Raw genomic sequence first — 17,313 nt, forward strand, 5'->3', positions numbered from 1 at the left:
AAATATGCTGAGCTGCAAGTAGATGAGTTTTTTTGGTCCATTCACAAATCTCATCTAGAATCCACACTTGCCCCAGCTGCCCAGGTGCTCTGTGCACGAGACCTACAAGGCTCAAGTACACGAAGAGTTTTCCATGCCCGCAGAGCCCTGAGCAGCCCCAGCTGTGGCTCACAGGAGCCTGAGGAGAGCAGAGCAGTACTCACCACAGTCAGGTGCTGCAGCAGGTAGGCCACGTCCACCATGTCGGCCAGAACGAGGAGCCTGGTGACCGCGGCCAGCAGGGAGCGAGCGGCTGGCACCACAGCCTGCCTCCGGGCCAGGGAGCAGGGATCGCTGGTGAACGCCTCTGCTGACACCTGCAGGGCCTGACCTGCAGAACGAGACACGCTGCCTTAGGCTGCATCACAACACCCAGAGGAAAGGAAGTCACTCAAGTTCCCTCAGTTATCTGGCGAGTCACAAGTATTGCCAATAAATCTGCTATCTCTTTCTTGCCCTAATGCCTTTAAATGAAGGTCAATGATTACAGATCACGCAGGGTAATGTTCCACATCTTCCATTCTTTCCCTTTCTCTTCTACAGCATCATTTAACTCTAAAATAATTCCCTTGGCCTTCACACTATTACTTTTAACCATACACAACAAAGGCAGCAGCTTTGTTAAACTTCCCTAGTCACTACTTGTTATATTACTGTGTACTTTGGTGTCCTTGCTATTAAATAATTCCTGGTCACAGAAAGGAATCAAATATCGCTCTTCTCATTACAAATATAAGTTAATGGAATGAAAACCTCATACACTCAAACATCTGACTGACATAAAGGGAAATCTGTGCCATGGAGCTAGTGACTGCCAGTCACAATATACTGCTCTCCAATGAGAAGTTTGGTAAATGAAATTCAACAATACGGACCACAGCGACAAACACCATAAATTCCTGAAGGGAGGTGAAAAGGAGATGGAGCCAGACTGCTCACAGTGGTGCCCAGCAACAGGGGGAGAAGCAATGGGCACAAACTGACACAGGAGATTCCATGTAAGCATCAGAAAATATTTTTTCACTGCAGGAGTGACTCAGCAGTACACAGGCCAGCCAGGAAGGCTGTGGAGTCTCCATCCTGGGAGATGTTAAAAACCTGACTGGACATGGTCCTGGGCAGACTGCTGGCCTGCCTGACCTGGGGCACTGGACCAGATGACCCTCAGAGGTCCCTTACACCCCTCAACATTCTGCAATTCTGTGAGCAAACACAAATCAGAAGGGTCTGAATACGACCAAGCCCTTAGAAATGAGCATAAACTGGGATGGCCAGATGAACACAGAAAATCATAACCCTAAAATAGATCCATAAGATGCAGGCTAGACAGATAGGAGCTACAAATACAAACAGCAGAAAATGACAGCTCCAACAACAACATGATGTTGAAACTTCTTTAAATTGCAGTAGACAGCATGACAATCTGATTCCATTTAATCTATTTTTATTTTAATTCCCATCAACTGGATATTTTTCCATAATTACATTTGTCACAAACAATGAAACGCAAAAAATGTCCTTTTAGTGGCACAAATAGAAATTCAGACAAACAGCAGCATTCAAAGTATTTCAATTCTTTTAGACAACCAAACCAAAAGCAACTCAAAGAACCAAAGCCAGGATCTATCATAACTGCACAATTACTGTCAGGCAGATATTTCCAAGACTCTGTTCAACACACCCAGATATGATGACTCCCAAAGTAAATGTTGCTCTACCATCAGCTGATCAGCTACTGACAGCTACTGCTGTGGCAAATGACTGTTACTTATACGTGCCTGCAAAAATCTGCTCAGGCACAGGCAAATGTAAAACACACTGCTCAGCCACAGGTAATTTTTTAAACAGTTAGAGGATTCACACACTTTATCCAGCACCAAAATATCTAAAACTACATGAAAATTCCTTTAAAAACAAGTGAACTGTGAGCCTGTTGGCAATTAGCTGACAGCTCGTGCCAGGCTGTGTCTGTACAGACACTGCAACAACGCCACCAAGCGCAGGCAGCGAGCACCCTCAGAGACACTGCTCAGCATCACTCTGACAACAGCCAGGGGCTCTTCACTGGCTTAGGCAAGATCAACAAAGTTATGCTTTCTTCTTTTATTTATTTGAATAGATTTTCATTCTCCTATTGAAATCCCATCCAAGTATCACATTTTCCTCTCTTCTATTTGTATTTACAACTGGCTTTCTCATCTCATTTTTTAATTTTAACTGCAGCAGTGTGAAATGCACATGGAATGCAGTGAATTTTATGCCATTCTTGTGTCCTCCCACAAGGAGGTACTATTGCCAAGAAAGCCCTGTCACCCACTCCTGAACTGCACAGTTAGAGGCTGATGGCTTTACAGCTCCAGAGAAACACTGCTGACAATAGGAGCCCATTTACTAAGGGGGGGAACAGACATACCAAAGTTAGTAGAAAGAATTTCCAACATTTCAGTCTCAAACTTGAGAGAACAGAACTACAAACAAACAAGAAAATACCCACAATGGTTTATAATACAGAATCCTAAAGTGCTTTGGGCTGGAAGGGACCTAAAAGATAATCTAGTTCCAATCTCCCTGCCATGGGCAGGGACACCTTCCACTAGCCCAGGTTGCTGCAAGCCCCATCCAAGCTGGCCTTGGACACTTCCAGGGATGGGGCAGCCACAGCTCCTCTGGGCACACTGTGCCAGTGCCTCAGCATTTTCATGATGAAGAATTTCTTTCTAGCATCTAATCTAAAACACCCTCTGTCAATTTAAAGCCTTTCCCACTGTAGGAAGTCCCTCTCCAGACCTCTCGTAGGTCCCTGCTGGGTTCTGAGAGGCTCCAGTAATGTCTCTCCAGAGCTTCTCCTCAGCCTGAACAAGCTCAGCTCTCAGCCTGCCTTAACAGGAGAGGTGCTCAATTCTGCTGAGCATCTTCACAGCCTCCTCTGGACTGGCTCCCACAGCTCCATGTCCTTATGCTGAGGGCCCCAGAGCTGAACACAGTATTCCACTGGTCTCACCAGTAACAGAACACTTATTGGCTCTTACTGACACTAGTATGTGCAGCCTCAAATCCTGCAGGCATGAACTAACACATTAAGCAGAATAAGGACCAGAGAAGCTTGGGAGTCAAGGTCACATCACAGCACAGAACAACTTATCATTTCTAAAAAGATTAAACAATACAAGTCACCAGTACAATCACCTGTTCTGTTCCTACAAATACCATCCCCATCTGCTACAGCAAATAAAAGGATTCTGCTCCAGCCAGCCAGCTGAAGTGACACTATCAGTGTCAGGGCACAGCAGATCGATACCTCCTGCATGTTCCTAATGCTCAACACTGTGATAACTCAGATTCTCCCAATAGCTTTCTGGAGCTGTTACAGGACATTTCTCTCCCGCCACACAGTCTCTTATCCCACTCAGATACCACTGGATTCTGTTGCATAGCAACTGTTTCACCACTGCATATCAGGAAGTTCCACTTCCACATCTCATCCATTTCTTCCTATCATGTAATGAGAGCCACCACACATCCCCATCATGCCTCACACCCACCTCTTCATTCTCCCTTTCCCACTCAGGGGCACCTGATCCAGTGATGCTGATGTCAAAAGCTATTCTTGCAGAGGATCTGTTCTGGGTTTGATGAAAGGAGTGTACAGCACAGATCATTTTAAGCCATCTAAGTTCTGCCTCCCAGAACAGAAGTCCCACAGATGCAGAATACAGGCACACTTAACTTTCTCATTCTACATGAAGAGGTAAGTTTACTTTTAAGATGAGAGGAGGAACAAACAAGAACATAGTATAATACAAAAGATCCCTATACCCTTCCTTTAGTAAATGCCCTTCTAAGTAAGCACCCACTTCTTGCCAGGAAATGGGAATGTCTTCCATGCCATCAAACTCTTGCCTCCCCTGTTTAGTATCAAAAGACATTAAACATGGCCATTCAAAACATCAAAGTATTTGTTAGAATTTCCTTTTAAAGAGTAACTTAAGGCTCAAAATGTAACTCCAGCAAGTAACTTGCTTTCAATTCACTGCTCTGTGTGATGACAGGTTAATCTGGGAACACACTTGAGCATGATAACAGCTAAACACAAGAAACACTGACGCTGCAATAGATAGAAACAAGGCAGACAACAACTGTTGTGTTTCTGACTATATATAGTCAGTCAGCAATGGCAGTAAATACCGAACATTTCAGTTATGCCCATGCAACTGTTTGAGAACTGTAAGGCATCACACCTTCACATAAATGCAAAAACCCATCATCCTAAGGATAACACTAGACTTCAATTCAGACTTCTACAGCAACATTTCACCACATGAACAGCATCACTGCTTGCCATCAAATTGATTAAATCTCAGAATCAGGACATGAATTTGAGACTGATATTTAGTGCCAGAAGCATTCAGGGTTGAACAATGTTCCTTACACTCTTTGCATAGGGCTCAGGTATTCCACAGAACATTGAATTAGAAGACAATCTTGAAATGCTGCACGCACATGAAATCTCTCAGCAAAAGTTTTTCAATACACTTTGGGGTTTATTACACTATTAATAAACTGTGGACATAGTAGCCTCTAACAAAGCTTCACTAAATCAGATCAACAAAAATCATGGCAGTTCTTCAGTTACTAGGCCAGTGGATTTCTGGATGATGCATACAGTCCACCACCCATAAACCTTCCTGCTGACCCATTTAGCAGAGTTCCAGAAGATGTTATCAAGATGTGGGCAGGCCTTAAAAAGTCCTTTCTTGAGAGAAAACAAAGAAAAATGCAGAGAACATCTATTTAAATTACTGGCTCCAAGCCTATAAATCTTTGATAAAACTTCACAGATGTCAAAGGAAGCAAACACTGCATTTATCCAGGTAACATGTCTGTCATCCATTATAGTAACACCTCCTTTCAGAGGTCACTTACAGAATTCAACTGAATTTGAGACTCCAAAATCTCATCTACTGACAGTGCCAAGAGCAAGCTGTAGTCAGTGAAGCCATATCCATGCCATCATGATTTCTGAAGGCCATGAATTACACACAGATGAATTAGATACACCAAACATTACCCCCACTCTTCATTTTATCCCATTCATTTGCTCCTTTATTCTCCAAAGCATTATTGTAAATAGGAATATCAGAAGCAGATTGAAAAAAGTCAATCACTCCTTTAAAAGGAGCCCCAAATTAATGAGCTCCAAAAGTGATGAAGGAGTTTTCACACTGGCAATTGACACTCCAAAGGAATAAGTGTTTAATGCCCATGATGCATCCCCAACTGAACAAGTTCAGTGACATAAGGTAAAACACAAGAGGAGGTGAGACAGAATTTATTCTTTCCAGATCTCAATGTGCAAATCTGAGTTTGGTTGATGTGAGAGAAATTATCTAAGGCATTTCTTCAAAATTCCATTATCCAGGAAACACAAGCTGTAGCCACGTGCAAAACTTCCTAATTAATTTAAGACTGCATTAATAAAAGTCCCTGCCAGTCAGCACAGTCACACAATTAAATATGTATGCTGTGACATGCATGGCAGGTGACTGCAGGCAGCCGTGGCTGATGACCCACATCCCCTCCAAGAGCTTCAAGTAAATAACAGGAGACATTTAACAGCAGCACAATGTGGCCTGAGTAACAGGCACTTCAGTTACATATGATGTGGCATACCACAGATTAAAAATAGCACACAGCTTCAAAGGTTAAAAATATCTGTGAAATTAAGAAACTGCTACCTTTTTTACAATTGTTTCAACAATTTCTTAAAATTAACCTGAGCAGTTTGGCAAATCCTTGAAGGGAGATCGGCTGCAACCACTCACTTTATCATTGCATAATGGTAGGTGATAAAATGGAGTTAACTTTCTTTTAAAATGTATGAGGTATATATAATCTACTTTATGTATTATTTATTTTTGTAGTTACCTCTGGTCTTGGCTGAAAATCAATAAGTAATAAAAAAATATTTCACACTTTCAATTTCTCTATGTATAAAAATCAATATAAAACTATATATTTCATTCTTACCTTGTGTTATCAGCCAGTAATGGATGGGCTAACATTTTAAGAGTACTCCAAAATGAATGATTTTGCAAGAGCCTCAGCTGCTCAGTGTGACAGATAACAGTGATACTTGCTGGTCATAACGCTTTTAATCACAAAGGACCTTAAAGTATCTCAGACACCATCTGCATAGATCAAACTCTAAACCACAGCCATCTCTAGATTCAGAGGAAGCCAAAGCAAGTAATCACTGCCCTGAACAGCAGCAGAGACTCAGAAACCATCCCAGCTGCATGTGCAAGATGAACAAATAAAATAAATTTAAATTTAAAGGAAAACCTGATTAAGTTCCATCTTTAGTAAGGACAGGATGATATAATTAAAACATAAATGAACTTTAGCTTGTGATTTCTGCAGGAACACATTCAGGATGTTGGTCATGCGACTCATGGCCTTCGTGCTCACCCAAATATTCCCAGTTTCCATGGGGAAAAGTAAAACTCAAGAAAACAACGAGCCTGCAAGAAAATGGCTACAACATTCTCTGCAGATCACAAAAACTAGCCTAGTTCTGGGAATCAGGTTCAAAATTGAGAGATTAAGTCAGGAGGACACAGAATATGACAAAACTCACCTGAGAGGAGCTGCTCTATCACGAGGGGACGACTCTTATGGAAGGTTAAAGGATCCATCCTCCTCCTACTCTCAAAACATACCTCCACACTGGACTATCGTACCTCCCCAAATGAAATCCTTACTAGTGCACAAAGAGGGAAGATTTAAGAGGCCTTAATCTGAGATTCAGGTAAACAGTTCTTTTCAAGAAGTTAAAATAGACATTAACTTTTAGTCATGCTTAACAGCCACTAAAATGATCAAGAGGCATCCTCTCCTCATGAAAAGAAAAAACACCTACATTCCAAATAACAAAACTTCCACTGATATATGTATTTTTTCCCAATGGGGCCCAGCTTGTACACTTTACCTCCTAATAGGTGTTATCCCAGAATACATAATTAGACAACTCCAAGTTCAGACATTTGCACATCACAACACGTTTCCCACAGATATCCTGGCTACACTGTGACACCAGGCATGGTTAAGCCAGCTCCTCGTGGTGCCTGAATTGTTTGCCATGTACTTACTCTCTTTCCGCACATCCGCGAGCGCTGCATGAAGCTCCTCTTTGAACACAACTGCTTCCTTGGCAATTTTTTCTCCCTTGTCCAACAGATTCCAAGTGGCTTCCTCCACAGAAGCAAGCAAGACACGAGCTCTTTTGGAACGGCCCTTTTTCTTACTAGAAGGATTCTGTGGACAGTTCACTAATGTTGTAACCTACATTTAAAAGAAATAAAAGAGACAATAATGGTTTAAATTCTACAAGTGAATTTATATTGTTATTAAAATAAAAAAAATATATAATTATGAATAATCAAAGAGATTCCCTCTGCTTTAGAGACAGACAGGTAAAGCTCAGCATAAATACCAAGAATGGGCAAAAGTACTGAATTCAATCTAATGCAATTCTACTCAGTATGCATCATCTTTGTGCTCCTCCTTCTGCAGGATCAAAGCAAAGTTAACAGAAATGTCGCTATTACGTTCTATTAATCCTGATGCCGACTTCTGCCACTGCTTGTTTTAAAACCTACTCATAATAAAACAAAAAAATACCAGTGCTATCCGAGGAGGGTTCAGCAACGCAGGAATCATGGAACCATTAAGGTAGGAAAAGACCTCCAAAAGCATCAAGTCCAGCTGTCAAGCTAACATTGCCAAGTGCACCACTAAACCATGTCCCAAAACCACTGCACCCAGTGCATTCTGCATGCTTCCAGGGAGGGTGACTCCACCGTGTCCCTCGGCAGCCTGTTCCAACGCTGGACACGCCTTTCAGGGAAAGAACGTTTCTTAACATCCAATCTAAACTTTCCTTGGGGCAACCTGAGGCCATTTCCTCCTCTCCTAGCACTCATTACCTGGGAGAAGAGACCACCCGGTCACAGCCTCCTGTCAGGGAGTGGTGGAGAGCCAGAAGGGTCCCTGAGCCTCCTCCTCTCCAGGCTGAGCCCTCTCAGCTGCTGCTGCTGGACCTGTGCTCCAGCCCTTTCCCCAGCACCTTGGCCCTCCTCTGGACAGGCTCCAACACCTTGATGTGTTTCAGTCTGTTGTGAGGGTCCCCAGGATGAGGTGAGAGATGAGAATTGATTCCAAGTTCCCATAAGGCTGATTTATTATTTTATGATATTACATTATATTAAAAGAAAATTATATACTAAAACTATACTAAAGAAAGAGAAAAGAGCCATCAGAAGGCTAGAAAAGAATGAATAATAAAAACCCATGACTGACTAGAGTCCCAACACAGCTGGGCTGGGATTGGTTATTAAGTAGAAGCAATTCACATGGAACCAGTCAAAGATGCACCTGTTGACAAGCAACCTCCAAACCACATTCCAAGCAATCAGATAATTATTGTTTACATTTCTTTCTGAGGCTTCTCAGGAGAAAAATCCTGGCAAAGGGATTTTTCAGAAAATATGGTGACATCGATGTCCTTCTTGTCATGAGGGGCCCAAGACTGAGCACAGGACTCAAGGTGTGGCCTCACCATTGCACAATCACTGCCCTGGTCCTGCTGGCCACACCATTTCTGACACAAGCCAGGCTCCCACTGGCCTCCTTGGCCAGCTGGGCGCACGCTGCTTCGTGTCAGGTTCTCTCTCCCCAGAAGTGCTGGGTCTTCCCATACCTCCAGCCTAAGACTTGCAAGGTATCCCAGAACAAATACCCAAAATGAGTACAAACACCTTTCACAATGCTTTCTCTTCTTACCAAAGGGCTATCTCTGTGGCCAGAGCTCAACACCTCCAAATTCTTCAGGATGCTCTCAACATTAAAATTATACACCAATTTGCCCAGAATTTATATTTACTGCAGCTTAGACCAAATTTTATTTTACCAATGCACTTCAACACCCATAAAGAACTTGTTTTTGTAGACCATCCCACTCCACATTCCTCATCATCTGAATACAGCCTCCACACTCCAACAGAATGTTTCTGAACGACTATTCTCTAAGGCATTCCTTGAGCTGCAACACTAAGGAAAGATTCCAAAAACTTTTTTTTTAAAGTGTTGTACAGGTATTTTAAAGCACACCTTATTGTCATAAAGTTCACTGATCCGTTTTCAATGCTCCTGTTCCCTGTGCCAGAACACGGGTAGTACAGTGCTACAGGTGCCTTAGCTCACCTCCAGATCTCATCCATGAATTCATGCACTTGAGTGCTCTTTATGAATCATTACTTGTAAACATAACTGACAAATATCCTGCGGGTAACATTTCTATAAACACATCTACAAACACAAAAGCCCTGACCCCTGCACCATTCATGCAATTTAGGGGGGGAGAAGGAATATCCACTTGACATCAACTGCTTTGGCATGTCACAAGGGAGAGAGCAACATAAATAACTCTGGCTCAGATTGTTAAAGAAGGCTTGGGTATTTTTCTGACTCTAGCTCAAAGGAAGAAAATGGAATTATTTATTGCACATAAATCAGCCAGCTGGTAGAGAATGGACTGGAAATAAAAATCTTTATCTTTTATTTTTACAAACACTTCAATGTTAGTTTTAGAACATTTAAGACAGTTTCAATGTCCATATTTTTAAGAATGAGTTACAGATTACAGGCTAATACTTCCAATAAGAAAGGCATAAAACACCATCAAAAATTAGAAGCGGCCCAAAAAAATCTATCAAATAGAAGGGTTTTTTAAAATTTTAAGTATTTAATCACTATTCCACTAGAAATTAATGTATTCTACTTTGCAGATATTTACTGCAGTTTTTTAAATGTTAAATATCATTCTATATCCTGTTCATTGATATGTTGAGGAGGAAAGGAAATAAAACAAATGAAAAAGTGTAAAAAACAACGATTCCTGCAGGTGAAAACTCTTGACTGTAAGACCTTGCATCTTTAGCATCACTCTCAGGAAATATTGGAGGTGGCAGCTGATCTCAAATACAAGTCAAAATTTGTTAGATAGCTCTTTGCTCATAGAGATTATGGAAAACAGAAAAACTACTCTGAATTCTCTAACACAGAACCCCAACAAGGAATGTAAAAACTTTATACAATCCTACCCAGAAAGAACAGAAGCACAGACTAACACAGTGTGCCATTGTTACCCTGCACAGCACATCCCCAGCCTAGCTCTGGTAGGAACAGCACAGTTATGCTAAAGGCACAAGGAGTCTCTAAGCCATTTTCCAGGCCACGTGCCTCCACATTTACAGAGCTGAATCGTGCCACTGCTGCCTGTTATTGTCATTGGTTATTAGGCTGAAGAGGTGGGTATTTGGTTATGCCAAACACTAAGTTTCTAGGAAACTCTGAAGCAGTTCTTCCAATGCTATATTCAGTTACTGGCAGCACTTTGAGACAATCTCTCACTACTGCAGTAGTTCAGGAAGCAATGTCTTGATACCTTGAGTATCATAGTATTTGGTTCACCTCTTTGTAATATAAAAAGTATTTTTAAGCATCAATCATAAAACATTCTCTTTTGTTAACAATGTAACTCGATGTCAATCCCTAGACATTTAGGAAAAACGAGACATGAACTCTGATCTAATGACAACAGCAGAACCCCTGTCCATGGTTTCAAATCCAGTGAATTTGTATTATATACAAATAAACACTGGCTAATCCCACCCAGTGAGCAGAAGGTAAACTCACCATATGTAGAACTAAAACCAACAGTGAGTGCTTTCCCTGCGAGCAAACACCTGTGGTGTGGATGACAGGTGGGAACACAAGCCTTTCAACTTGCCTGTTTTTCATCAGTGATCCAAGGGACCCCAAAATGCAGGGAATTTTCTACACATTGTTCCAGCTGAACCATGCTAACTTTGACAACTGCCTTTTTTGATGTGCCAGATGCACTGACTGAGAACTAGACTGAGAAGCCTTCCTTTCACAACTAACACCCTCAAAACACCTGGAATACAATAAAGGCCACAGACAGAGGGAAACACCCAGGGCAATTTAGGGACAGTGTTTTATTCCAAGGAGAGAGAAGTTGCCAACTCAGAGAGGGTTTTACACAAACCAGCTGCTACACTATTTTCAGAGTTTCACAGTAATCACCACTACCAATCGCACATGGCAGGGAAGAGGGTCAATTCAGCAAGTGATCTGCAGCTATTTCCACAACGACTTCCTAGGTGCTTCCCAAGCTGGCTGTGCCTCAATTTTTTCCTGTATTGATGCTGTTAATCTAAGGACTGCCCTAACACTGGGCATAACTGGCTAGGACAGACTTCAGAGAACCTCAAGCACTTCCATTGTTTCTTTCCAGCCACAGCATTACAAGACTATTAAATAAATAAATTACAACAGAAATCTCAAAATAAAGTTAAATTGCATTCCAAGCAGCATTGCTAAAGGGAATCTGGCAAGAACATCATTTTTATCTGTGACTGGTCTGATTCTCTAATCACAGACTAATTCTCATTTATTATCTTTCCAGTCTTTCAGTCACCCTTGAGTATGAGCTTTAATCCCTGTTCTTATACTTTCAACATTTTCTTTTGAAGGATCCACTCAAAACATAAGTTTTCCTTACCCAGGTATGAAACAAGCAAAGCGTTAGGCTTAAGAGAGGGAAAAGACAGTCAAAATACTCTCTTAGAGCCAAAACATTTCCAATTGAAAAGGCTCAAGCTTTTCAATGGTTGAGAAGAGCTGGGAGGCAAAAAAACCACAAAGCTTAGATGGTTTCTTTGTTTTATTCTGGATCTGCACTTCCTCTGTTTTGTCAGGTTTCTTTGATCCTGCCAAACTCAAACCAAAATTTACTTTTCTTTACCTCCTCTAAAAACACCCACAGTGTTGCAGCTGCCTCAGCACAGTCTGACCTACTGGTCTATAGGAGGCTTTTAAATTCAGTCTATCAAGACATCTATTCTTACTACTTTGAAACTAATTTTATAACCCATCCACATATCTTCAACAACTTCCACAAACCACTGACCTGTTAACTGAGGGTTTTTACACCATCAATCATATCCAGGCAAAAATAAATAAAGAAAGGCAGACAAAATAAGAAAGAGGCAGTTCAGTTAATAGTAGCTGGAAATGAAGTCATGATAGAAAAGAAAAGGTCACTCTCTGAGGAAAGTAACCTTCCAGACAGGAAAAATGAGTAAAGGAAGAAAAGACAAAAAAAAATTGGGAGAGGCAAAGCTTCAAATGGGGAAAATACAACTTTATTTTTAAAGAATTACTTCACACATTGGAAATCCATTTGCAGCGTATTCTACATTTAAGCATCTCCTGGATAACACTGTGCAAGAGACCAGCTACAACATGCAGCATTTACTAGGACAGACTGGGTGACAAAGTTGGAGGTGACCAAATGAATGACCAAACCTGGAAGGCACACCCCTGGAGAGCTCCTGAGCCAGAGTAAAGTGCAAGTGCAGAGGAGCTGGGGGTGTGACTTTCAGAATAATGCCTTTAGTCAAAAGTTCTTCAGCCTTATTCCCCTCCCTCTATGGTTATCCAGCTTACTTTCTGCAACTCTAAAATACCTGAATTATCAGTGGCTCCAGTAATTTCTCCACTGTAAATGTCTGGATCTGCAGATTCCGGGGATCAATTTTCAGTTTAATGTTTGGCACTTTTGTTGACATTTCACCTGGGTACAAAACAAGAGAAGTGCAATAAGCCAATATTAACCATGACTACAAGCCTCATTGCCTCCTGTCACAGCACAGAGACCAACTATGTGAGGATAAACTTGTTTCATAACAGAGCCTGATCTCAAGAAATACAATAAACTTTTCCAATTCCCCATTTCTAAACCGTTAAAAAAATACACTGATAATTATATAAACTGTAAAACCATAGACTTAAAGTACATATAACTCCTTATATTCATGCACAGATTTCTACACTGACATGTTAAAAAAATACAAGGATAATTCAATTAGAATACCATTAAATAAAATCCTCTACTAGTCCAGAAAGGATCTTTAAAGCAAAAACATCAAATTCCATTACCGAATTTATCACAAAACAAAAACATTAATGCTATGTGCACAATATCCGTTACCTTATTCCACGTGCCAAATTACAGGGGTTCTATAATAAGCACATTAAGAACAAAAAGCATATACAGCAGTCCTTAAAATTTCTGGAAATTAACAGCAGAAAAAGGGAAACATTTTGTTATTTTATACCCTGCAAGAACAAATACTTTTTAAGTGTCAAGACAGATTAAGTTGAGAAAACCTATTACTGAAGTCAATAAGATGGAAGTAAAGCCAAGTAAGTTCTTTAAAGTGAATAAATCATTCATTAGGAACTTGATGCAGAATCTACTGATGTGAATTAATAGTTTCCACCAAGTTCACTGGGCCATGGCTCAGGCCATTAGCCTGAAATGTGTGTGTGTCAACAAAGAATTATAACTGCTTTAGCTGGATTGCAACCGATTATTGTCCCAAAATAAAAGACACTTTAAATTTTGCAGTAACTTAACTTCTTACAAAACAAAGCTTGGCAAAGCCTTTTTAGCCAATAAAGACTTCAAATACACAAATAATGGATATCTGTCCTTTTTAAGCAAGACTTATTACAACCACTGCGGCTGTATAATGAAGTAATAAGGTACTGCAATTTTGCAGGCTGAAGAGATATATTGTCACCTTCCAGTGAACCTAGCAGTGATTTAACAAAACACAGTAAGTTCTGGGTTCCTGTAGCAAGAGGTGTAGAAATGGATCGGGAGAGTTATCCACATTTCACTTACAAGCAAAGATAATATGAGCAATAATTAAAGAATTAAGGTATAAAGCAATTTGGGGTTTTTTTAAGGTTAGACAAGTGCCAAGTTTTTCTTTAATTACAAACTATACTAGTGGCAGAGCTAAGTTCCCACAAATTCAGCTGCATCCAGGCAGGCAATAGCATATAGAATGAACTGATTTTTCAGTTTTAATTCTGAGCCAAAAGACAAAGAAACCCAAGATAAGACTGACCAGAAAAAAAAACCACTTATCCTTCCACAGATATGAATAGAAAGAGAACTCCAGGAATGTCAAAGCAAATTAACTGCCCATATTTTACACACTTAACATTTAGATACTTTCAACAAACACCAAGGAAACAAACTTTGAGAGTTCCAAAACTGGAACTGCCAGCGGTGTCTTTGTGTCCAACACTAACAGCTCGGTCTGAAGGCCACCACTGCCTGGCACTGCCAGCCCCAGAGCGCCGCTGTGGAACCCGCAGCGCTGCCAGCCCCGGCTCTGCGGGGCCCGGAGCCGCAGAAGCTCCTGAGCCGCTTCCCTTGCGCCCACCCCTTAACCAAAAAGCCTTTTAGTTCAACAAGATACTGTCCTCCAGCGTCACTGGGATTGCATCAAACTACACCATTACACACTCTGGCTAAGACAGATCCTTTTCTGCCATGTGTAATTCACTGATTTTCTAAATCTTTGGCCAATATTTCAGCGAATCTGCTTTTTATTCACATTAGGAAAAATAATAAATCTTTATCATGGCGCTGGTTACCAAGCCTTATCTTCCATATTTTCACAAGTCTCCCAAAATATGGGCACTTCTTGAAATCCATCACAACAATTGCAAACAGATGGTATTGACAGTGCTGTGCATTTTTTTTCTGGTCAGACACACATCAGTGACAAGGGGACAGGTAAATTAAACTGGATGGGGACTGCACTTCGTGCTCCTACTGAGCCCTAAAGAAGCCACGAGCTGACTCAGGTTATTCTTCTGCAAATACACTCTCACTTGAAACCTTGCAGTGCCTTCCCCACAATTCCTTGACAGGAGGGTGTCAGCACCTGCTTTACTCAAAATGGAGAAATTAAACCTTTTTGTTGCTTGCTCTCCATTCTCACAGCACTATCTCCTCTGCTACATGCTATCTGCAATCATCAGGTCTTTTCTAAATTTTGGCAGATAAATATGTATGGTAATTAAAGTCAATTCCTGTTACTAAAGGACTACTGTGCTCCAGAATCCCACCACAGAGCACTCCCAAACTTGGAAAGTATTACAAATCCAACCACATTTTTGCAGGTCAGAAAAAAATGTGAATCCATGTGTCATGACTTTCCCTACTCTGGGTTGTTCTGTGGTTTTTGCTTGTTTGTTTCTTGCCCTTAGCATACTGTCCACCATCAGCATTTTTATTCTTTGCTTGAGCCCTGAGTTCAAAAGCCAGTTAAGCCAATAATAGCTTTTAGCCTTGAGTCGGGCCCTTAACGAATCATCAGCTGAAAGTCAATTGCAAAAACTATTGTCTCTGAAAATTTCAATTATATTCTAAGATATAAATAACCCACTTAAGGGCTCACTTGCTGATTCCAGCAATATTTTTCAGGTAAAATTCTAATGCTTCCTGAATCTTCCTTTTGTTTCTAAAAAGATATAAACAGTTTTGCAAGCCAATGCAGCAAAAACCACAAGATCTTAAATTATTTTGATAATCTGACTGCATATTTTTAGCTTACCAGGCTCTCCTTACTGTTATATACCATATAGGCTAATCAATATTTAAATTGGGTTCTTTAATTATTTAACTAAGGCAAGGATAAGAGGTGATAGAAAGAAAAATAAACAGCCAGCAAAGATCATCCTGGGATTTTCTCTGGCATTTCCACTTACTAAGTGAACCTCTGTCCTTCTACATCATATTCATTAAGATGACAAAACCTGATGTTTGTCTCAGGAAAAAAGTGAAAATCAACATTCCACCTTCCATGGTTTTTTTATGCATTTGTCTACTGCAGTACAACATCCCCCTAACTGAGATATTTTGGTAAAAGGCTGTATAACCTCACACTCAGTTCGATTAACCTCTACAGGAGGCAATCTCAGCCCTGTACACCAGCAGCTCTTACAACACTTAGGATGTTAAGCATGTGTCACAAGATACAGTTGTGTCCCAGAACAGCCAGAAAACCAACCACCTGCACACTCCTACCAAATGCTACCAACCTCAAGATAATGAAAATTCTGTCTTTTCATCAGATATTGAGTCTTTTGGTGTAGTAAGGAAAGACACTGGAAAAACAACCAAAGTCTATATCCATCTGCAATGCAACGTGAACACAGCACCTGCAGCTTTTTTTAGAATCTATAAGTACACTGTATACAGACATAAACTACCAAGTGTCAGAAAGCAGAGCCAAAGACATTCTGCATAAATTAGAAATCCTTTACTTTAGAATCCATTTCCTGCTAGATTGTTAGAAAGTCAACAGTGCATCACTCACCTATGCTAGAAAACATAAGGTCCAAATGCAGCACTAAAGCAACTGTCTATGTAATTTCCTTGTGTTAGGAACTTCAGTGCAAGTGCCCTGGCTCCCTATGGGGCTCCTGAGGCATCTGCAAGGCACTGCCTGACAAGCTCCCAGTGTATTTCAGGATGACTGACAGGACACAGCGGCTGCTGGACGGCTGGCAGGGGGATGGGCATCCTTAAAGCTGTATAGTAGAGCACCAGCCCGGCAAGAAAGTTTAGGCTTGAAAAGGTTTTCAACAATTAGATGGCACGAAGCATGAAATTACTTACACTTCCAGTGTTATTCTTGGAATTCCCAGCAACTGTTGTGCCATGCATTCTGACTGTATGCCAGCTTCAGTCTGGAGCAATGACTCACTCAGACTCCTGAACTGGACAGCAAAGGGATTCATAAAGCTCTCAGCCAGGAACTTGGCACCAAAGTTGTTTTCTCTGTTGTTTTTTTTCTATTGTACGGTACCCTACAGTGACACACAATCTATTATCCTAGCAGTTTCAGAAAATGCAAAGACCTATTGCCTTCTAAAAAATTAAGAAAAGTTAAAACAAAGTAATCAGGATTTGTATTTTTTACCAAGATATATATAGACAGGGCACCTGAGGATTTCCAAGATATGAAACATTGCTGAGAATACGTAACAGAATTTTTTTACTATTTGTTCTTAATTTCAGTATTTCCTGTACAGCTTTATTAGCTGTTACCAACAGCACTCTGGGAATAAAATTTGTCAGCATTTTTGCTACAGTCGGTACAGCAAGTGCAAATCAGACTTCACAGAAGCCACAAAAAACAATTCCTGCATTTTCCTTTCATTCTCTAGCTGACACACAAAATAAGACAATCTTCTAGTTCAGGCAAAGAGAAGTCCAGGCTGTTGTACTGCAGAGAGACCTCTTGTACTCTGTAGGCCAGA

The 17,313-nt window shown here is 40.8% G+C and overlaps 1 protein-coding gene across 1 annotated transcript in view; it reads right to left on the reverse strand.

Moving 5' to 3' along the window:
* CTNNA3 (catenin alpha 3) overlaps positions 1–16,442 on the reverse strand; it is a 424,386-nt gene extending 407,944 nt beyond the window's left edge. Inside the window, 4 exon segments of the mRNA XM_036385424.1 lie at positions 204–370; positions 7,188–7,380; positions 12,651–12,757; positions 16,368–16,442. Coding sequence (XP_036241317.1) covers positions 204–370; positions 7,188–7,380; positions 12,651–12,757; positions 16,368–16,383 — 483 coding nt within the window. The 5' untranslated portion in view covers positions 16,384–16,442.
* Positions 16,443–17,313: the final 871 nt, after the last annotated feature.

Source organism: Molothrus ater, chromosome 8 (assembly GCF_012460135.2).
Source record: "Molothrus ater isolate BHLD 08-10-18 breed brown headed cowbird chromosome 8, BPBGC_Mater_1.1, whole genome shotgun sequence".
Taxonomy (NCBI): domain Eukaryota; kingdom Metazoa; phylum Chordata; class Aves; order Passeriformes; family Icteridae; genus Molothrus; species Molothrus ater.